The sequence below is a fragment of the Melanotaenia boesemani genome, chromosome 12 (genome assembly GCF_017639745.1).
Source record: "Melanotaenia boesemani isolate fMelBoe1 chromosome 12, fMelBoe1.pri, whole genome shotgun sequence".
Lineage (NCBI taxonomy): Eukaryota > Metazoa > Chordata > Actinopteri > Atheriniformes > Melanotaeniidae > Melanotaenia > Melanotaenia boesemani.
In genome coordinates this window covers 7,736,493-7,759,380 of record NC_055693.1, presented here as the reverse complement: position 1 = coordinate 7,759,380, position 22,888 = coordinate 7,736,493, and the positions used below count along the sequence as shown (strand labels likewise).

Sequence of the window (22,888 nt, the reverse complement as noted above, 5' to 3'; positions counted from 1 at the left end):
GAAACAGGAAAAATAAAGAAAAACAGCCACTAATGTTAGAATGACACTAGTGAAAAATCAAGATTTAAATATACCAGAATGAATCTGCAACAAGAATATTATTGGAGCAGTAAGTGTAACACTAACTAAATTTAAGATCTGTAATTACTAGAGTGTAAGATTTAAGCAAACCGTTAGATGTTATGTGCTTACCTTGTGAGCAGGGGGATGCAGTGGTCTGCAGCCACACGACCCATCATGCCAATACTCGACAGCTGGTCTGAGAACAGTTCTCTGTCATCTTCCTGCAGCTCATTGATTTCCTCCTCATCATGAGACGATATGCCGTTTACTGACTGGTTCAGGGTTAAAAACAGAAGTAATATGTCCACATCGATGAGGAATATGAAATGCTATGCATACAGTTTCTGTTCCCTGAAGGAGGGTAAGGATGCACAACACAGAGACAATACAAAACAAAGAGACTTACCAGGTTACGGGTGCCATCAGGAGCAGCAAGGTGACACTGGATGTACGAGTTGAAGACCTGGATCGCTGGCTGGACGAAGCAGCCGCGAGGAAAGTGCTCTTCGTCCTGTACGAGCGTTAACCACGACTCCAGCAGCTTGTCATAGGCCTCCATGTAAACCATGTCATCCTTATCCAGCTGAGAGAGAGAGAGGAAAAAAATAAAAAAACAAAAAAGATAAATCAAAGTTCTCCAAAGTATACCTGCATACTGAAACAGAATAAAGAAGAAAATGTTTATACTCACCACCTCCTCCAGGGCGGCGCTGCGTCCAAACGAGCAGGTGAGCAGCGTGAGGCAGTTGATGAAGGAGGTAAAAAGCTCGCTAGGCAGCGCCGTTAAAATGCTCCGTGGGAACATCGTGATCAGATTAGAGATGATGTTGGCGATGCCCACCGCCTCAGAGTCTTCTATTTCAATCCTGAGAACACAACAAAGAGAAATCATAACATCTAAATACATATTTCACTCAGCAGTCATCTTCTTGACAGAAAAGGTTAACAAAAGTTCAAACAGCCATGCTTTGGTCTGAGGAAGTACAGCATCCACTCTTCGGGGGCTGAGGCTGAACCTGGGTCACTTTCCCCATTTATGCCTTGGTATGAAAATTCATCCTTATCCAAAAACTCAGAGGCAACCTGACCCCTGAGCAGTTTTCCACAGCTGCATTTGAGATTATCTTTATGGTGTCTCAGCCTCATGGTAAAGGATAAAACGTTCAAGATGAAAGAATAACTGTGAAGCTAAAAGAGAATTTTATCATCAGACCAGACCGTGAAGCATAAAGTGACACGTGTGGAAACTGTGTGTTTGCACACTCAACTATGAACTAGATTGTAATCTGAATTCTTTACCACCCAAACAGCATTTGCACAGATGATAATATGGGATAATAACATGAAATTGAAGGAGAAAGATGTTTTCGTTCATAAAAAACAATGCTCACGTTTAAAACAGGGCCCTAAATCATTTGACCAAAAATTTACTTGTAATTTTACAATTACAATGCATTATCACAACCTCTATCCATCTTTCTGTTTCATTCTGAACAGCAATTTATGCTCACACAGTGATATGCATCTGCAGCGCTTTTAAGCCCCCACCAAGTATTTGAACTATATAATCAACACAGACATGATTTGAATGCAGTCCTCAAAGTTAACGCTGCTTGTTGGCTGGAGTTAACACAAAAATACTAAACTGCAAAGAAGCACACATGAAAAAAGGCCTGATATCTTCCTCACTTTCAGAGGACCTCCATAGTTTCCACTGAAGCCCAAAGTATAAGAGAAGACTATACAATTAAACCTGTTTATTGTGAGAAAAAAAGCCACTTTTTGCTGCTGTATCAGGGCTGACAACAGCACCATAAATAAGGGAGTGAAAGCAGGAGGTTCATGGTTGCTGCACAAAAAAACATGTTGTGGAAATGCTGTTAAAGATGCAACGGCCTCGGTAAAGCTCAAATTAACTTCATGTTCAATAGTAAGATCAAAAAACCAGCTACAGTTACCAACACCAACATCGCTTCAACAGCAAGCCCTACAAAAAGACTGCCGATGTCTGGGCACACAGAGGGGTGTCAGTGATAACAACTCATTATCTACTAACAGCACACACTGTCAGTCCCAAAAGTCTGTATGAAAACCAAACTTAAGTTAGAAGCAGAGTGAACATAACCTGAAAGACCACCACAAAATAAAGCTATCAAGGAAGCAAAAGCTACCAGAAAAAGATCTAATTAACCCCAGAAATACCTTAAAATACTCTAGAAAATGTTAGAAATGACTAAATGGGGGTTTGTTATTTCTTTAAGTCAGTAACCATCTGAACTCATCAGTGACACCTAAAAAATACCCGAGAAAAAATGTCTAAAATTTGGTATTTAACAAACTGTGCCTAAAATATAGAATGTGCAAATTTAAGGTTTCCAAGCGGCCTCAAATAGCCTCATTTTTGGTATTTCAGTACCTTATTTATTGTTATTCATTAGCTGACTGATGCCCTTAATCTAATAGTTAATTTAAATAAATTGCTATTTGTATCTTGAAGTACTTACAGAAATCTCCAACCCTGTAGTCTTTTTATTTTTTTGTATGTGGTTGCTTTTGTGTTCAAACCCACGCCCTCTTGACACTAAGTCCAGTGACAGAGAAACATTGTGTGAGAGGCCTTTCTAAACCCTATCAGATGGAGCTAAATTGTGAGCAGGACCGTTCAATCACTGCAGATCGGCCATCCCTCTCTGCATGGTTTTCCGATGAGGCAACTGGAAAAAAGCTCCAAGAATAGGTGATTACAGACATAGGAAGGGAGCATAGGCTGCGAGAGACGGAGGAAAAAGAGATGAGAAAGAGACCCCTTTTTAGCATGCAACTATTATTTATACAAAGTATTAAATGCAATCAGAGCACACTTTCAACAGACACACCCACGAATGAACTGAAAATATTTCATTCACACAAACATTTTTTTTTGTGACTTTTTTTTTTCTTTCATCACTTTAATTAAAGGTAATTGCAAAGAAAATGACCACAACATGACTGGACAACTGGGGCTGAAACAACAAAGTATTTATGTTTTATTTAAGCAAATGTCTGTGTGACCATCAACCCCCAGCTGCACCATGCAGTTATAACCCTTTCAGCTTAACTGAAGCCCTGCATTAACTTTAATGTTGCTAAAAATGATGATGCAGATTTATTCTGGATGGACTAAGATGAACAAAGGTGCAGACTGACAGGAGGACAACTTTTAAGAAAAACAAGTTCACATATCTCTTTATATTTCTAAATGATCTACAGTAAATATAAGATAACAATAATAAAAAAAAAAATCACCAATAATACAGAAACACAGGTATATGTGCACTAGTTTTTTTTTTTATAATTTCAACTATACCCATTAACTAATCAGTCCAAATATACACATGATAAAAAGCAGGTTTGAAAAGGACAGAAGTTGCAGGTTTTTAGTCAATTAGAGCCCATCCTGGCAAACATAGGTAGTACTGTCTTCTTGAAGCAACTGGAAGCCAGCGGGGAAATAAAAATAGTACTTATGGGGTCTCTTCTTGAAGTTGTGGTTAAATGTGATGCAGCCGCTATATTAGCTGAACAGTACTGCTCTTGTACTGCAGCATGTTACAATTGAAAACAGCAAACGTTTTCATTCAGACAAGAAGAATTTTGGAAAATGTCAGTGATTACTTGAAATTCAACAGGCTTAACATTTACATTCATAAGAAAATAAATCCTCGCCACCCAGTTGGTTTTGCTTTGCATGGACTCTGTTTTTCATCACTGCCTACTTTGACTCAGTTTTTATCCTCACTAAACTGAGACTTCCAACAACTGAGCTCTATAAAGACATTTGTTTAGCTAATCTGGCTGCAAGAATTTTCACAACTGATTGTATTAACTGTGAAAATCAATCCTCATATTTTCTGATAAAAACTCGAACTGTTCTCTGGTTGTTAATTAATGTTTTCTGTGATTCAAAGACAGCACATTTGCTTGAGGTCCTCTTCTGAAAGATTTTTTCCTGTCTTATTTTTAACACACCAAATTAATCTAAATTGATGCAACGTGCAGCTCAAGAAAAAAACTACATCCACTACAAAACAAGAAAACACAGGGAAGCTCGGGCATAATGAAAAAGAAACATTGACTTCAAGTGGTGTCTCTTTTAGTCCAAAATGCACCTTCTCTCTAAACCTTGAGATATCCGCCTTCTCATCCTGCTGATACAAACAGAGCACTAATCTCTTCCAAACCATCTTCGTCATCCCAGAACACTCACTGGCTGCACCAGATGCAGGGTCAATCAATACCTTCTGGCAAGTGACACCGTCACACACCTTTGCAAAGCTCAGCTGAAAACCACAAGCTCATAAACTCTGCTAATGAGCAAGAAACACAGGACATGCAGATGGAGGGGGCCCTTTGTTCCCACACAGCCACCCACCCCAATTTAAATCTATGCCAGACAAATGACAGCAGCCATGCATACAGATTAAATGATAATCTAGTTAAATATACAGCAGCTACAAGGGGCTTTATTAGCATGAAGAGGTTTTATTGAATCAGAAGGTGAAAACAGACTGCAGGTTACTCTGGTAATGACATCTTGGAGATTTCCAGATAACTGCTGGACAAATGATTCAAAACAAGGGCTGTGTTGTTTCTGAAGGGAGCTCCCCACAGCCATGACTAAATTACACCTCGATAGGAGGTGGCAGAAAACAGCTGAAAATAAAATAATGTGGAGTATCGAAGAAAATTGGCTCTGAGCAAAACTTCAGGGATGAAACACAGAAAATTTTCATTTTATATGCTCAGAATCAAACTGCTGACTGTTTCAAAAGTGATTTTAACCAATACAAACTGGACAGAACTGTGGCGTGCATAGTACACACTGTTCAATAAGATCATTCGTTGCTTTATGATGAAGAACACACTGCTGACACAGTCGAATAAAGCAGCTTTATGTGTGTCAACAAGCCAAATTAACTCAAACATACACTTTTCACAAAAAGTTCGATTTCCAGGTGGAGTTCAAGCAAAATGTACAAGTAGTACATGCTATATATTGTACCATGAATGTAGGACATTTAATTGGAATCATGTAATTCTAATTCCTTCATCTCTAACAGTTTACTAAAACAAAGCTAACAGCGGTGGGTATACCTAAACATAAAATATGCCAAAAACTTGTCATGTGTTTGACATCGTCTTGGTCTGATGATGTTAAAATGTGAACAGTTTAATGAAGAGGACTGTTTAGATACAGGCTGTCAATGAACCAGAACACTTAATGGTCAATTTGTTCAGACACTTGTTTTGTTTATTTTTTAGGTTAATCATGTTGTGCAATACATTATTAAACACTGAAAGCTGTTTAACAACATTTATTCAAGTGAGGATCAAATGAGTTAACCTGTAAAAGTCTGTGTGCATTTTTGGTTCATTCTAACATCACACAAAAAGCTATTTTTCCCTACCTTTATGTGAGTAGTGTACGTTCAGATCCAAGTTGCTGACCGAGGTTAACCACAAAGTTCTTAACCACAGCTTTGCTGCATGTGCCCTCAGACTTGTTTCATGCTCGTTGTTTTTTACTAATAATGTTTAATTTGTTTCAGAAAAACTGATGTTCTCTAATAATGGTTCATTACCTGGAAAATACCACCAATATATCATGTTACAAAAAAAAACATAATAATCCATTATTTTAAGGACAGTTTTTACCTTTGTCATAATTTGTCTTACATTTACAGAAGAAAGTGTTTTATTTAGATTTATATGTATTAGTCATTTATCTTCCGTACCATAGTCGCCTGTACCAATTTTTTTTTACTTTACCTTGGTTGACACTTTGTTTTCCCAAAATGTTATTTAAAGAAACTAACTAGCAATAAAATTAAAATTAAAATAAATTTGCACTGTTGACACGTCCGTGTAATTCTGTTAGAACTCAAGCATCCTTACCTGGATAAACACCTTCTAGCAAAGAATCTGGTCCAAGCAGGTATGTGCAGGCTCTACTGATTGATGGGTGGTGGGGATGTTGGAATTGGACGGATGGAGGTAATGTCAGACTGAAGCTGGAAACTGTAACAGCCAACTATTTTTAGACGTGTTTAATTTTGTCTGTCACAGGAAAGACGTTCAAGACACAAACTGCTCAGTCTATGTCAGAAAGTCACAATACCAGATTCTTTAATAATTATTGTGGCCAAAAATACGTCAGAATAGGAAGTAAAGAAGGTAGAAATCCTTCAAAAACCCTAATCTCCATCGATCAGCTGAGATCAAATAATAATGTTATCATATGTGTATTATCTATATTATTTGTCAGGACCAGGGTTAGCTTTTTAAAGTTGAGGGCGATTTGAAATAGCAGATGTTGTGTTGATTTTAGCCAGTGAATAACAAAGTTTTTATTAGTCTTTTTAAAATGTCAATATCACCGGCAGCACTGACAATCACAGTAACGTCATTTGATCTAGTCTGGAACTCAGAAAACACACCTAAGTGTTTGTGCCTCTTTATAGAAAAACATTTCAGACTGTAGCGTGTGATGTGTTTTAATAGCAGTTTGGCAGCGCTTTCAGCTGGAACTGAGAAACAGTCCACTTCAGTTTCATTACAGGGTCAAGCAGATCTACATCAGATTAAAGGACAACTGTTGCTTGATATACAAAACACAACTAAACTCCATATTTACCAGAGTTTAAGTGGTTGCTAGTGTTGGTTTCAGTCATCTATGGTTGAAAACAGCATCTCTGTGAGAAGCATAAAGGCATAATTTAATCTGCTTTAGTATAAATTTGGTTTTAGAGGCATCTGGGAAACATAAACCCCTGGTTACTCTATTTGTTATTAAACTGGAAGACAGTTTCCCATGATAGAAAGGGGGCATTAAAACAAAGACTCAACAAGCAATTACTTCCTGTAAATAAAGCTGAAACGGTCCAGTATGAGTCACAGCAGTGTTGATGTTGGCCTTCGACACTTGTTGAGTCTCTGAATGTAAGAAACATAAAATCCTTGCAAACAACAGGGAGATAAACAACGATCAAGCCCGTGTCAGAGATAATGCACCATACAGTTTGCTTCTACTGTTCTACACAATACAGTGTATTTATTTGAAATTTACTTGTTTTAAATGTGCATGATGCAGATTTGCAACCTTTATTAATTAGTCTGTGTTGCTTAAAAGACCAAAGGGCACTTTTTCTGAACAATGTAATTCTACATTTCCATCACTGTTTGTGTTTTTGTTGCAGATTTAATTAAGGTAATCAATAAAAAAAGGCTTTTACCTAAAAGTTCATGGGTCAGCTGTTTTTAATTGGCAGGTTTAAAGTACTCTCGCAAAATTGTTTAAGGTCTCATCTGTCACATTAGTGGAAATAAGAATCAAGAGTCTTTATTGTCATTGTGCAAGGCACAACGAAATTTTGTTTCAGAAGTTATAGAAGAATAATAGTATAAAAGAAAAAAAAAATACAGCTGAAAATGATGAAATGCCAGTTTTGTCCCATGACTCTGTTGACTGAAGACAATAAGAAATATTATTTCATTAAAAAAACTCTAACATTAGAGTTTTTCTGAAACATGTCGAGCAGTCCTGAAAGGAGACACGATGCTCTGATTAGGCTTCGACAAAATACATCATACGCAACATACACAGCTGATGATGGTGCAAAAAAAAGAAGTCTGAGTGATTACAGTAGTAAAGTTTAGAATGGAAATTGAATAAAAACCATTTACAGCTATTGTCCATATGCACTGTGCAAGCAGGGGAGCACATGTTTCCTATGCAGTATTTTCAGAAAAGCAAATCATGGAAAATCTGACCTTGTTGAAACCTTAAGAAATGAAACAATTTGCCTTCTTTGCAAATGTAAAGACTCACACGACAGACACTTGTTTTTTTTTTTTTTTTTCAAAGAATTAATCCGTTAAAGCCGTGTCGGATAAAAAAGGGTGTTCCCACTGCACAGAAAAACAAAACAGAGCAGCAGCACCATGCGGCAGCAAGATAGTCTATTTTTATAATTGCATGCTTTGAATTGAACTGTAGAGGTAAACTACTTACAAAGTCAAATTATGGTTAAATGTACAAAAAAAAGCCACAAAAATGTTAGGAAAGTGAGGTACATTCATCCTCTAGAGGCCATGAATATTTAAATAATGAATAAAAAGAATTTCAGATATTTCAGCTTGGACCAAAGTGGGGAGCTGACTGACTGTTTAACAGCTACTGGTAACCTAAACCAGGATTTCTCAATAATCACTATCCAAAAATATATCAAACTTGCTCCAACACCTCCATATCTTGCCAAACTTCAGATGAGAAAGCAAGCCGAGGCGTCGAGAGGACAGCACAAGTATGGTCTAAAAGGGAAAAATCCCTTTTTAAACTCAACTGAGCTCCTCAAACTGTTTGGTTGAACGTGTACGAATTACAAAGTTACAGCTGCATCTTCTGTGCATCAATCACACGGACTATTTACCCTGAATCTGACTGATTAACTGCACTTACCCATTAATCATGCTGAGCAGGCCCTCCACCATGTGGGCCAGGTAAGACACCTGGGCGCTCTCATCGGGGAAGACAGGGCCGTGCATGGAGGCTAGCTGGGCCAGGCACTGAAGGGAGTCCTGGGCCATGTCAGAGTCCTCGCGAATCTTCCTGTGTACCTGAAAAAAGGAAACAGATCCAGGTTTTTCCAGTCTGTGTTTGACGTGTTAAAAAAAGAATCATTCCACGTCAAAAAAATATTCCTCATTCTTCAAACAACTGATACGGACTTAACACACTTTGAAAAAGAGCAGATGTGCTAAAATGTGTGAAAGGACTCTGGAACACTGTCATCTTTAACAATCCACCATATGCACCTGCACAACAAAACATCTAGTGTACAATGTCATTCAGAATGATGATGAAAACACAAACATCTCACAACTGAGCATTTTTCATGAATAAAGACTTCATTTTTACATAAGTCTTTATTATGAATAAATAAAGAAATACATCTCTGATGGTTCTACAATTAAAATTCTGGACTGGCTGCTGAACAGCTGCCCAGTTCTCTTTAAAAATGCCACAAAAAGGCAACAGCAAATAATGTAAAACTCCGCCAAACAGCTAATAAATAGCTTTTTAACTAAACAATAATGCAGTGCTTTTCTGAACGAGTAGGGTGAAGATTAAGAATAAATTGCGGTAAGGTATTTTTAAGCCATTATTTAATGACAGAGTTTGAACTTTAGTTTAATTTACTGTCACAATGGTTCCTCCCTCGCCTCTTTCGTCTGTGTGTGTGACGGAGCAGCAGACTGGAGATCTGTATTTGACATGACAGCTGTTACTGTAAATAAAAACTTATCTACTAAAGGTTAATAAATAACGTATATTAAACAAGCAAAACAGAGACACACATTTATCATTTATGTCTGAAAGTGCGGTCAGCATATCTGAGTAAAGATAGACGATGACCTACTCTGCTGCTGATGGCAGGGAAGCGGCATTCGAGCAGGCTTGTTAGCAGGTTTTCTGCTTGTGACGGCATGCATCGGAGATCATGATGTGCAGCACCAGACCAAAGCTCTTGAAATACGGAAAGTCTCCTTTAAATTACTTGAATGCACTTTAACATGGGGTTGGTACTCGTGCAGATTTAAAAACTAAAAAAATCATTGCATTTGTGCTGATATCTTATTATGTCCAAGTTTTTCCTTATCCATCTAAATTTAATTATTTAAATCTGTGTGGGGAAGATTCCAAGCCCTAAACTACACTTAAAAGTCCTAATTTTCCATTAGTTTTATTCATTAAAAAACTAGCTTCATCAGATTTTTTTCAATGCTTTAAAAACCAAAAGTGATGTAAAAACTTCAGCTGCAGAAATCGTTCATGTGGTGTCAGTGTGTGAACAAGCCATCATTAAATCAATGCCTGCGCAACTCAAGTTCTTTATAAGCTACATTTTCTTCTTTTTTCATGAGAAAAAACATCTTATTTTGCACACTGATAACAAAGCAAATGGTTAATATGATTAATTATAGTTTAAGCTGTAGCAATCGAAGTGTGCTACTATACCAAAGGCAATATTATTTGAATCCTTTTTGCAATTAATTACAAAAACTGCAATTAATTTTTTTTAATAAAATGTAGGCGTTAAAATAACCTCTTGAACCCTGCAGATACACTGAGATAAATATGATTTATGAATAAGAAGTGTTCTAGATTTCATCCCTCAAATGAAGCTACAATGTTAAATTTCTCCACTGCTTTTGTGATATTTTTAACCTTATCAATGATGTTAAAAATAGATTGGACTGCAGAGAATACCACCTTGAAATAGAAAAGCCTTTGGCTAAGAATGCAAAGGTAAACCTGGCTCATCCTCCTGTTAACATGTTCAAAAAGGCACATCTGCTTATAACCAGCAGAAATAATACTCACAGGTGTAATAAACAACCCAGCAAATAGAGGTGTTGTGAAACGTCCAACTGCGTGACCCTGGTCTCAAACGAAGAATCACTGCGCTCGCCTGACCTCGCAGACAGCCTCAATCAAACCTGGAGAGGCAGGATCCGACTCCTGATGAGAAAGAGCTGCTTGATTCAGTCTCATCTCAGCTCTGAGCTGCCCTTCACTTGTGGGATTGGGAGCTTGATTCGTGTTGAGCTGTCACACTCCAAGCAGGAGAAGCAACATTGTTGGTTGTAACTGGGAGCTGAAAGGTAGCAGCACTAATATCACAGCGAGTCATCACAGCAACATGTGTTTCCACTGACGGTGCTATGCAGACGTCTGGAGCTCAAATGCCTTCTTTTTTTGAGCTATGGCTCTCTTTTCAGCCAGTCCAAGCCCTTTTCCTCTTTCTTCTTCTTCGCCTGTCTCTTGAACTGTCATCCTATCAAATCCAGAGTGAATATCTCTTCACCGGCTCCTAACGCTCAAACCAACGAGTGGCAGCATCACATAAACAATCAAACTTTCAACCTCCCTCCTTTTCCTGCTTTTTCTACCTTTTTCTCCCTTTCAGATCGCCTTCTTTTTTCTCTTCCTCCCCTCCAGATTCGTTCTCGCTGCCTCTACACACTCCTCCGCCCCTCTTTTCTCTCTCTGCTTCACAGCTGTGCTGCCCTGTTGGTCACAAGCCACACTGCTGGGAAGAGATCTCAGATGCTAACGTAGCATAGCCACCACAACGTATTCTTCAGGGCTGCTGCTCTCTTCCAGAGCGTGAAGTCATCCGCTGGACGAGCTCAGAAAGAGGATGGGGGGAGGAGGTGAGTGGGGTAAATGGTGAGAGAGTGGGAAAGAAAGCAAGAGGGAGGGGTGGGAGAGCAGCGCAAGGCCAACAGATTGAACAGCGCGAGCTCAGAAAAAGCAGCTGCTTCAGCGAATGAGCCATACGATGCCAGTAATGCCAGTCGCCTTGAGTCTGACTATAGTTAGAGATACATAGCAAATGTGTGTGTGTGTGTGTGTATGTGTGTGTGTGAGAGAGAGCCTTTGTGAAAAGGGATGGAGGAAAGTAGAGAGAATAAGATCCAACAATATAAAATGTTTTTGGTACCCAGATCAAATAACTGCAGATTTTACACACTGACTCATCGATGGATTTAGTGTCAGTAAAGTGTGTGTAGCTGTTCTGTATGACATTGTTATAGCGGCTAATTCAGTGCTCTGGCTTTCCACTGTACTTTCATTTAATAAAGAACCATCAGGCAGGTAAGAGGAGCCAGGATCTGACATAAAAAACGACACTTAGTTGTTAAATGTCAATCTTGCTCTTTAAACACATTTGCATTTAACCTTATGTCTTGACTTCAGTTTTCATTTGCTTTTAAAGCAGCTTAACTGTCTATTATTCTTTTAATGCAGTCTTAACCGTGCAGGCTTTCTGAGGGTTATTCACAGTTTTCTGTGAACATTGGCTGCTTTTTCACTCATTTAGTGTGATCATGTTACCTGACACTTTTAGAAAAATATTTTTCTAGTTTGGTTAGCCACTTAATGCTGACTTATGAATCATTCAAGCATAAAAAGGGGCAACAAAGTCAAGGGCTGAAGCAGTGTGTCCAATTTGTTATGCACTTTGTTTCCAGCACAAAGACATTATTTGCTCTCATGTCTTCAGCTGAATCTATGACAAATGCCAAATATAACAGATTGACAAACAGAATAACATTTCTGCACCAACAAGCTGATTCCCAAAGAGTTACCAGTGGTAACATTAGGGAATTTGGAGAAATGGAGGGCAAAGAAAAAGTGTCAGGCACAACATTATCTGAAAGTTATGTCTTAATCCAGCAACCACCTTAACGTGGGACCTGAAAGACGGCTCCGAGCCTTCATTTGATTAATCTACTGTTCACTAAAGGTTCATCAGAAATGGTCTCCATGGAACGATGCCTGTCAAAAAGCCATTTTTAAAAGAATGGAGACAGGGATAAAAGGCTGAGGTATGCCAAATGACACTAAAACTGGACTGAAAATCAGTGGCAACAGGTCTTATGGAGCGATGAATCCTCCTCAGTGCCCGGATCTCAACATTACTAAAGAAGTGGGATCATCTGGACAGTGAGCAGAACAAAAGGCACCCAACATCCAAAGAAGAGCTTTGGAAAGTCCCTCAAGAAACCTGGTGAACTATTGCCAAAGACGACTTAAAGAAAATGTCCATTTGAACTTATGTTAGCATGTTTTAATAAAGCACTACACCCATTGCCCATTTTCATGACAATATAACAGAACAAAACAGGCCCTGTTTCCACCAACGGGTTCGGTTCAGTACACGTCGGTATTTGTTTGCATTTCCACAGGCAAAAACCAACCCGAACCATCCCACTTTTTTCAGGATTTCCATTGGGGTCCCAATTTGACATCAGTTTTGATTCTTACACAAACTGCTGGATGTCCACCATTCTCCTCCTTGGTTTCTGTGCCAAGTACTTCTTCATTATGACTCAAGGAAGGCGTCGCACTGACGGATATGCCACCTACCAGGTAAGGGTACGTTAGCTGTAGAAGTGCAACAGGGGGTTTACCAAACCAAATCGCGCCAAACTGTAGTGTACTGACCTGGACCCGTTGGTGGGAGTGTGAACAAAAGGTTTTTTTTAAGCCAAACTATCATCTGGAGCCATCTAAGGATGTGTCTTTCAAATAGGAAGCTCACAAATTTTTACTTTTAGGAAAAGAATCATATTTAACTCATCAATTAACAATCAGTAAGAACCATCCTACTATAGGGGAGGGGGTACTACCTGTACCAGAAACAAAATGTCATCTAAATGTGCCATTCCACGTAACAGAAAAACAATCTGGCTTTTTTAGCTCAATCCAAACCAAAAACACTGGCATGAAACCTCAGCTTCACCACCGTCTGGACATCACAGCTAAATTTGGTCCAACAGAAAGCAGAGCGCTCAGTGTGAATCTATAGATGTTTTCACACATGCAATGGAGACTCAAATTTTCCACATGAGTTGGAGAGGCTGCTTGAGAAAACAACATTCATGTAGGAACCCAAAAGATGAGAGCTGTGCTTGCACATTAGATGATAAGACCAAGTTTATTTGAAAAGTGGTTGAAGGAAAAAAAAATGTCAGCTCCTAGCAGGAGTAATAAAAAGATCTAATTTCTTTTTGACTTCAGAAGGGAGGATCAGTCTAAGTCTTTAAATGCAGAATCAGAGGTTTGTCCTAAAGATTGCTTGACTTTTCCCTGCGTTTTTAAAAACAAGTTAATAAGAGGATCTGAAATTGAAGCCAAATGGGGGAATTTAGATTTCCTCCTGGTTTTATTTCCAGCAGTATTAAATGACACTTCAGTGTGTATCAAAGTGTTTAGTTGAGCTAAGAATGAAGCTACGAAGAAAGGAAAAAGAGATATGTGATGAAAGACAGAACCATGGCAGAAAAGATGGATTGAGGAAATAAAGAGGAAGAACAGCAGACAATGAGGTCAGAGAAAGACCGAAAAGATGCAGCAGGACAAAGAAGATGAACATGTAAAAGAAAGATGAGCGGGGAAGAGCGAGAGGTAGGGAGTGTGAGAAATGGTATTTATAGAAGGACACAAAGACTGGTGTCTGTTACCTCCAGGGGCTCTGAGACTCATCTTTCTTTTTCTTTTTTTCAACGCTGCTTCCAACTTATCGTCTTTTCCACCATCACTCACTCACTCTCTCAGATTAGGTTACTATCTGCCTGCAGGGCTTTGCTGCAGCCTCATTAAGTCCTAAACAACACACTGATTGTGTTTACGTAGTAAACATCTGTCCCTGAAAATGCAATTTTATTTCATAGTGTACACTCTAGAGTAAAATAGCAAGAATGAAGTGTCTATTTTACCCAATCCCATGATGATTACACCAGTATAAAAACACTGGCTTACATTAGCTTGAGTTCTGGTGTGGTGCAGCACTAGTGAGAACCTGTTGCAGAAATTCTTGACTTTTTCTTTGTATCTTCAAGATTTGCTGCTGACATTTTCTTTTGCTAAAAAAAAGCTCTTATGCTGGTTTGGACGCTGTGTTGCTTAAAGGATTTCTACAGGTAATTCTGGTATTTTATAACATCTGTTATGATGAACACCCATGCCAATGGGAGGAGTTTACGAGTTTAGATGAATTCCAGAGGACATGTGATGTAAGGCGGGGATGAAATGGAGAATAAGGAAGAAGAAGCTCTCAGCACTTCTCTCCTAGATTATTGTGGAAAATGTGACACTAACAGCAAATACAAATTAACCAGTTTAGAGGACTGATAAGGACACAATATTGGGAATTTCACGTGGCTGCAGGGAACATACTGTATCTGAACTGCACTGCCTGTCTACCTACAGACAGACAAGCAGATAGAGGCTGCAAACAGAGCAATAAGAGTGAAGGTGAAGAGATAACATTGCTTTTGAACTAAATATGGTGTAATCCTAGAAATAATATAAAAATAAATAAATAAAATAAAATAAAAAGTGTCTCTCTGCTTGAAAATTTAACTGCTGGGTATGAGTTTCTGCCCTGTCTTCGACCAGGAGTTTACCTGCATTCCCTGCTGCTGCATGTGACGCCTGTTGCTAAGCTACAAAATGCAACCCAACAAATCCACCGAGATCTCAGGAGATTTCAGTCAACAAGACAAATCTGGGGTTTGAGGGGGACAGAGTGGAAGTGTAGTCACCATTTCAGTTGTGATGCACCAAAAGATCAACAGGATATCTGCCCGTCTTCTGAAAACCTCTGCAGAGGAGCTTACCCCCTTTTCCATAAACACTTTCAGTGATAATAACCTTTAAGGGCAAGAAGGCATATAGAGTCACTTTTTATTCATTTCAGTTCTAATTTTAATGCTTCTCTTTATTAACAAAAAGAGCACAGCAGGTAAAAGCAAATAATCCAGGATCTGATCCTAAATTTATTACAATATTTTGTCCATGCTACTTTTAAAACACTTCCAACAGATCTCATCTTTATCTGCTTGGAGCATGAGGGTGTATGGAGGAGTTACTTAGCATTGCATTATTATTACTGAATTATATCCAGAGATTTTGGTTTGCACATAAAGATTTAAGAGTAATTGTCTGCAGATATCAGGTTAAAACAATCTTTGATCCCTGAGCTCTCAGAACTTGTCCATCAAATTGTCCAAAACAAAACTATTATTTTCCTATCACAGAAGATGAAGAAGAGGTTTCAACATATATGAAAAGGTGTGAGTTTATTCTTGCTGGATGGCTTTGTCTGCTTCACTGAACTCTGTATCAGGGTGTGGATGTGAGCCTGCGTCGTCTCTGTGCTGTGCATGTATCTTGTCGAATTAATGTAATGACATTACCCAGATGCAACTAACCATATCACTGTCCTAGTGTGCTGCATCTGAAGGCAATCAGGACAAGAAGCCGCTCTCTAACCACTCAGAGAAGAGCTGAAACTAAAAACAAAGAGAAATGCATTGTTGAATCTGCAATTATAGGCACCTCAGATTGTGTGAAACCTTTTTTCTGCCGTCACCCCTCCTCCCTTTTTGTAAGTTGTTGTGATCACAGGGCAGAGTAGTTTTATTCTGCAGGAGGAATAAATGGGGTCTCCTTCCTTTTCAATCTCGAAAAGACCATTTATCCCCTAACCTCTCTTACTCTTCTGAAAATTACATCCACAATTCAATTCCTCTCCAAATTGTATTTGTCTGTTCCATCTTTTCTTCATCTCTCCCTACAAAAATGTATACCTCCTTTCATTCCTGCACCTTGATTCATTTGCTCCTTGTTCCTCCTCATTTCACTCCTCCTCCCTAGTGTTTTTCTTTCCTTGGTTTTCCTCCCCTCATCTCTCAATCTATTGCCCTTCCCTGAAACTAGAGCCATAAATGCCACAAGCTGAAGTGGAAAAAAAAGAGATAAGCACTCTTTTACAAAACCCCTGGGGCCAAAATGGCAATTTGCTGCACAGAGCATCTCTTCAGCTGCAAAGATGGATGCTACACGCTGCATGATTATTGAGCTAATTCCCAAGATATGTTTTTGTCCTGTGGGTTGAAAAATTGATCTTGGCTTCAGACCTGGCACAATCAATAATAATCTGGCTCCAGTATTATCTTGTTGGTTTGTAGTCTCTATGTGAACATCAGTGTATTTGCAAAGACCAAAACCACTGCTGCTTATTAAAGGAAAATCTAATCTAACATAACTTCTGTCTTATTTTCAGAGACAACAATGCTGTAACTGCAAGATGCTCTGACTGATGTTTCTTCCCACCCAACATCATTAAAGTAAGAGAAAATAAAGACAGTTAGTGAGGGTGACATGTAAATCATAGACAGATGGAGTTGGAAATGTTAGAGAGAAAATAATACAGATAATTCTTTTCAACCTTCTTGATCCAGGTGTTTGCGCTCAACTTTAGGGTCCTCTGAGAGCCATTTAGCTTTTCCATATGTCATTACGTCACTGCTAGTGTGTTCCAACACCTGCTGTGTGTTGGTAGAAACTCCCCCTTGTGGAGCCTGAATTTCTGTAAAAGGACCTCAGTACAGGGAAACAGCTGTCTTTTTTTTGTCATTTTTCCTGCAACTCTGTGTCTTAATATCAGCAGCCATTTAGAAACCCTATTGCAACCAGGATTTGTCAGCTCCAATTGCAATACCAGTAAGTGTTTTAGAATTATAAATACATTTTGCTCCATGTTGCACAGAACACAGCAAGACAACAATTTGGAAATGAGGAAAAAGAGAGGAAAAATTCTAAAAATGGGATGCTGCTATTGCATGGGCTTTACTTCCATGTTAAAGCTCAAATTTTTAGTTGTTGCTGGTCATATCCTTGATAAAATACTCACCCTTTCAATACCCTGCCAAAACAGTTTTTAGTACCAATTCAGCAAAGAAATGCAATGCCTAGGGATGTCACAATTGATTTCATAAATTCATAATTGATTTCCGGTCCCCCTCTTCAAAAAGGGGGACTACAGGGGGATCACACTCCTCAGCCTCCCTGGTAAGGTCTTTTCAGGGGCCCTGGAGAGGAAGGTCTGTTGGATAGTCGTACCTCGGATTGAGGAAGAGCAGTGTGGTTTTTGTCCTGGTCGTGGAACAGTGGACCAGCTCTACACCCTCTTCAGGGTCTTGGAGGGGGAATGGGAGTTTGCTCAACCAATCTACATGTGCTTTGTGGACTTGGAGAAAGCTTTCGACCGCGTCCCCTGGGGACTCCTGTGGGGGTACTCCGGGAGTATGGAGTACCAGACCCCCTTGTAAGAGCTGTCCGGTCAATGTACGACCAGTGCCAGAGCTTGGTCCGCATTGCCGACAAATCGGATTAATTTCCAGTGAGGCTTGGACTCCACCAAGGCTACTCTTTGTAACTGATCCTGTTAAAAACTTTTATGGACAGAATGTCTAAGCGTTGCTGAGGTGTTGAGGGGATCTGGTTTGGTGGCCTCAGGATTGGGTCTCTGCTCTTTGCAGATGCTGTGGTTCTATTGACTTCATCAGGACTTGATCTTCAGCCCTAACTGGAGTGAATAGCAAGTATCTTGGAGTCTTGTTCACAAGTGAGAGAAGGATGGAGCGGGAGATCGACGGGTGGATCGTGTGGCGTCTGCAGTGATGCGGACTCTGCATCAGTCTGTCATAGTGAAGAAGGAGCTGAGCCAAAAAGCAAAGCTCTTGATTTACAGGTCGGTCTACGTTCCTACCCTCACATATGGTCACGAGCTGTGGGTAGAGACCGAAATACCGAGATCATGAATACAAGCAGCAGAAATTAGTTTTCTCTGCAGAGTTGCCAGACTCTCCCTTAGAGATAGGGTCAGAAGCTTGTGATTCAAGAGGGGCTCAGAGTAGAGTCGCTGCTCCTCCACATCGAGAGGAGCCAGATGAGGTGGCTCGGGTATCTGGTTAGGATGCCTCCTGGACGCCTCCCTGGTGAGGTGTTCTGGGCATGCCCCACTGGGAGGAGACTCTGGGGAAGACCAAGGACATGTTGGATGGACTACATCTCTTAGCTGGCCTGGGAGCACCTCGTGATCCCCCCGGATGAGCTGGCAAATGTGGCCGGGAAGAGGGAAGTCTGGGGTTTCCTTCTTAGGCAGCTGCCCCCACGACCCGACCCCAGATAAGCAGATGAAAATGGATGGATGGATGATTTTAGTGGTCAACTGAATCAAATCATAGACAGACATTCATAGTGTAAACTGAATCTCTAGTAATGTCTGGAAAAATGCATTTTATTGTATTTCAATAAATAAAAAATTTGAAAAAATCCCTGGCCAAAACTGAACTGACATTTTAAGTACTTTAACCAACAGCTCCGGCTGTTATCTGATTAAGAATCTACAACATGTAATAGTATTTTTAACTTTTTAAATGTTTTTATCCACACTCTTCATTAACAGACATTATTATCTGACGGTAAGCCAGGGCGGGATCAGCCAGTGGCAACTTTGCATGTTTAAATTTCAGTCTGGTCAAGCTCTGAATGCAGGTTCTGCTTCATGAGCAAGGAGGCTCTAGTGAGTACTTTTGGACGGGGGAGGGCCCTGCGGCAGCATCCACGGTTCAGTGAGAAGATTTAACTATACATTTTTTTGCGTCATTCTTCAAAACTTTCCAATAACACCAGAAATAATAAGTCGTAATTAATGTGTTCCACACCTAGTTTAAGACCATTTTTATAATGTAGTTTACAGAAAGAAACCTTCCCAATCCAGTTAGAGGTCCTATATTTATTGATCCGATACTGAAAATTGTGACAAAGCAGCTGAGTATAATATCAGTTATATAAAACTAATAACATGGTAAATGGTCCGTATTTATAAAGCGCTTTACTGTACCTGGAATGAGCCCCAAAGCGCTTTACATCATACATCACATTCACGCACTGATGGCGGTAGCTGCCGTGCAAGGCCAGGACCACGACCCATCAGGAGCAATTAGGTGTCTTTCCCAAGGACACCTCGACATGAACTCAACTTGGCCGAGGATCGAACCAGCAACCCTCGGGTTACAACACGACCGCTCTACCTCGCCGAACAACGCCATATACATTAAGAAGATAAATAAGAAGGCATGCAAATTCTATTAAAGCATAGAATTTGATTGTAAATAATTAAAAAAACAATATATAATATCTGAAGACAAACAAACTTGCAGTTGCAGAACAACAGCCTCCTGTTAGCTCACATCACATATCCGTACAGGAGCCACAGCCATCCACCCGCTGAGGGACGGAGACTCCCCAGAGCACTTAAACAGGGTGATGCTTATGTGTTATGGTTGGGTTACTGTGGTTGTTAACAGGGGCCCCTAATCCTGCCACTGGTCGGTTGTGGACTGTGACCCTGATGGCACGTGTCTATGAGCACCTTCTCAACATGCATGCATGCCCGCACGCACACACACACACACTCAGCCTGGCGAGTCTGCTACCCCTCACAGCTGAGGAGACAGAGCAGCTGAGACAGAAAAGGACCCCATTAAACTCAACACACACACAAACATCTACTACACAAACACAAACTGACACAATCCTACACAGACAGACATGCTCCAACAGACACAAAAATGCACACAACACAACAAGAATGACGTTCAACACAAACACACACAGGCAGCTGTCAGTGCTGCAGCAGCCTTACAATAACAAACAGTTGAGCTACTAGAAATGCCACAGCGAGAGATGAAACCAGAGGCCTGAAAACTGAAACCAACACAAAACACATCCTGCAGATTCCACCAGCAAAGAGAAGCGACCGAAAAATGACAAACATTTTTATTCAGTGGCAGCCGCCACAACAAGCCAATCAAGACCGTGATTAGACTTCTGTAATTTGGATAACACATCTCTGATTGCATTCATCTCCTCCAGCCAACTGGTCAATTGTGATTGCTTAGTGAATATAATTTTGATAAAATGCAAACATTGTAGAGTGTTGGTTATCATTAGGACCTGCAAAAAAGTGCTTGTGGATTGGACAACAAAACAATGATTAACAAAACAATGCGTGTTAGTGCTGGGCAACAATTACAATTTAAATTGCGATTAATTGCATGACATAATTAATCACATTGTTCCGAACAAAATGTCCTTTTCCTTTAAAAGAACTACTGCTATATGAAGATAATTCAGTAAATTTTGGTTTACAAACATTAAACAAACAGCTATAGTAGCAGTTTTCTCTTTAAACAGCAACAATTAAAATATTTCTTAAGATATATAACATCAAATATTTATGAGAAAGAAGGATGAAATGTTCAGGATTTACTAACTAAAAGATAAAAAGTCAACAGGATGAATCTAAAGCTGCGAAGCTGCTTCCTTCTAAACACAGAAGGAAAAATATGTGATGAATATCAGCATCAGGTGACATATATATATATATATATATATATATATAAGTTTGGGGTCACTTTGTAATGGGATTCAATAGGGAAGTGACCCAAAACTTTTGAACGGTAGTATATGAATAAATATAAATCTCCAAACAAGTAACCACAAGAGTTCTCAATGGGAAATGGGAATTTTCAATCTAATCAAGCGGGGTGGTTTAGACCTTTTCGTAATTTGATCAGGAGGAAAAAATAACCATGTACGATCATTTCAGTGGTGGATGTTTCTGCACATGCTTCAACCACATCAGGTGACGTAATGAGTTTCAGGGAAGCAGCAAAACAAAAGGGGACTGTGGATTTTGTTGAAACTTAAAGAGTTAAGGATTACTGAACATTTCAATGGCCAAAAAAATCAAAATAATAAAAAGTCTTCCTAATTACAAATTGTGCATGTCAAAAGTGTTATGATCGTATTAAATCTTTCCATCATGTAAACACACAACTGATCAAATCACTTAATTTAGCGTCCATGTAAACATGTCAGCTGGAATCTCTGATTGATTTAGACTTATAAATCAATATCAGTCTTATAAATTTAGTCTGATTGATTAAATATTTATTCATGTAAATGTAGCTACTGAAAAGAAAAAAAAATCTAAAGTATTTACACCTCCTACACTCAAACAACTGTTCCAGGTATGTTCAGATGTAGGGACACATGGCTGATCAGCTGTTTATTACAGCCATGTGCACTTCAGCCAAGATCATTTATTCTCTTTCAAGCTGTTATTTATTTATTTTTTTTTCAACTTTTTTCAAAGTTGGATAAAACTGCAGTCGACAGATTAGTATCGAGAAGTTTTGATGAGGACACTCCCTTAAACGTCACAAGCAGACTTGACTATTTGGACCCAGATGCTTTAGTTTAATGGATTTATGTTGTAATTAAGACACTATAGAAATTATGCAGAAATCAAGACCTATCAAACCAGACAGGTTTTCTCAGGTCCGATCAGTTGAAAATGCTTTACTGGCGATCACTCTAACAAAGCTGAAATTTATCTGAGCTCTACTCGACCGCTGAATAAAGTCTCGTAAGAATTCATTCTGTTTTTCTGAATAAACTCCAAAGCTCGCTGCAGTGAGGCCCGGCTCTTCAAGAACTCATGTCAGAGACAATCATGCAACAATCCAAGTGACTCAGATATACCTTTTTCCCTGCAGTGTCGTCACATGACTGTCAGACAGGATGACAGTGAACAAGAGAGAGAGGGAAGTGTTTCAAATAAATTGCTTCACAAATTAATTATAATTTTTGGAGAAAATAAAAGGATAAAAAGTTTTTGCAGCTCTTTTGTAAAAGATTTATGGCTGGATCCTTCTTTTGTTAGATTCAAGTAATTAATAGAAAAAAAATCTAAGATAAAGTAGGTATAAATTAATAAAAGGACTTAAAGCTTGTGGATGAACGAAAAATCAGGTAGATGAGCCACAACAGCACCATAATGACACTATTTAGAAGGCGAAGAGTAGAATCTAATGGCTGCAGGCAGCTGAAAGGTTGAGGGGAGGAGCACTTAACTCGTGATGGGCAGCCCTGAGTGTCTGTATGGATGCTTAATGGAAGGAGAGCTGACCAGTTTGTTCCACTCTTCTATTCCACACCATGTGCTTGGCCAGCGTGGGCCGGCTCTTTAAACACAGTGCACAAAAATACACATTTACTTCACCGTGCGGTCCTCTGGACAGTAACACAATAACATGACCCCGCTGCAAGGCATCCATAAATCTGCTTAATGGTGCATTCAAGAAACTTACAAAACAAGAACAAACTTAAGATGTGCCAAAAAGAGGAGGTTCAATCACAGCTCTCTGCCTGACCTGAAAAGACAAACTGTCTCTCTTTGTTTATAATAAATAAACCACCACTGAGAGGTCAAGAGGAGAAAATTCAAGGAGTACAAAGTGGGGAAGAATGAAAAATGAAGATGTTGAAAAAATGTCTTGAATCTAGAGGAAAAGC

General features: G+C 39.3%; 1 protein-coding gene across 1 annotated transcript in view; it reads right to left on the bottom strand.

Moving 5' to 3' along the window:
- Positions 1-22,888, bottom strand: part of xpo4 (exportin 4) — a 61,497-nt gene that overhangs the window by 14,167 nt on the left and 24,442 nt on the right. The window contains exons 8-11 of the mRNA XM_042001946.1: positions 8,561-8,718; positions 755-929; positions 470-646; positions 193-335 (exon numbers count right to left, since the gene is read on the bottom strand). Coding sequence (XP_041857880.1) covers positions 193-335; positions 470-646; positions 755-929; positions 8,561-8,718 — 653 coding nt within the window. The remainder of the gene's footprint in view (positions 1-192; positions 336-469; positions 647-754; positions 930-8,560; positions 8,719-22,888) is intronic.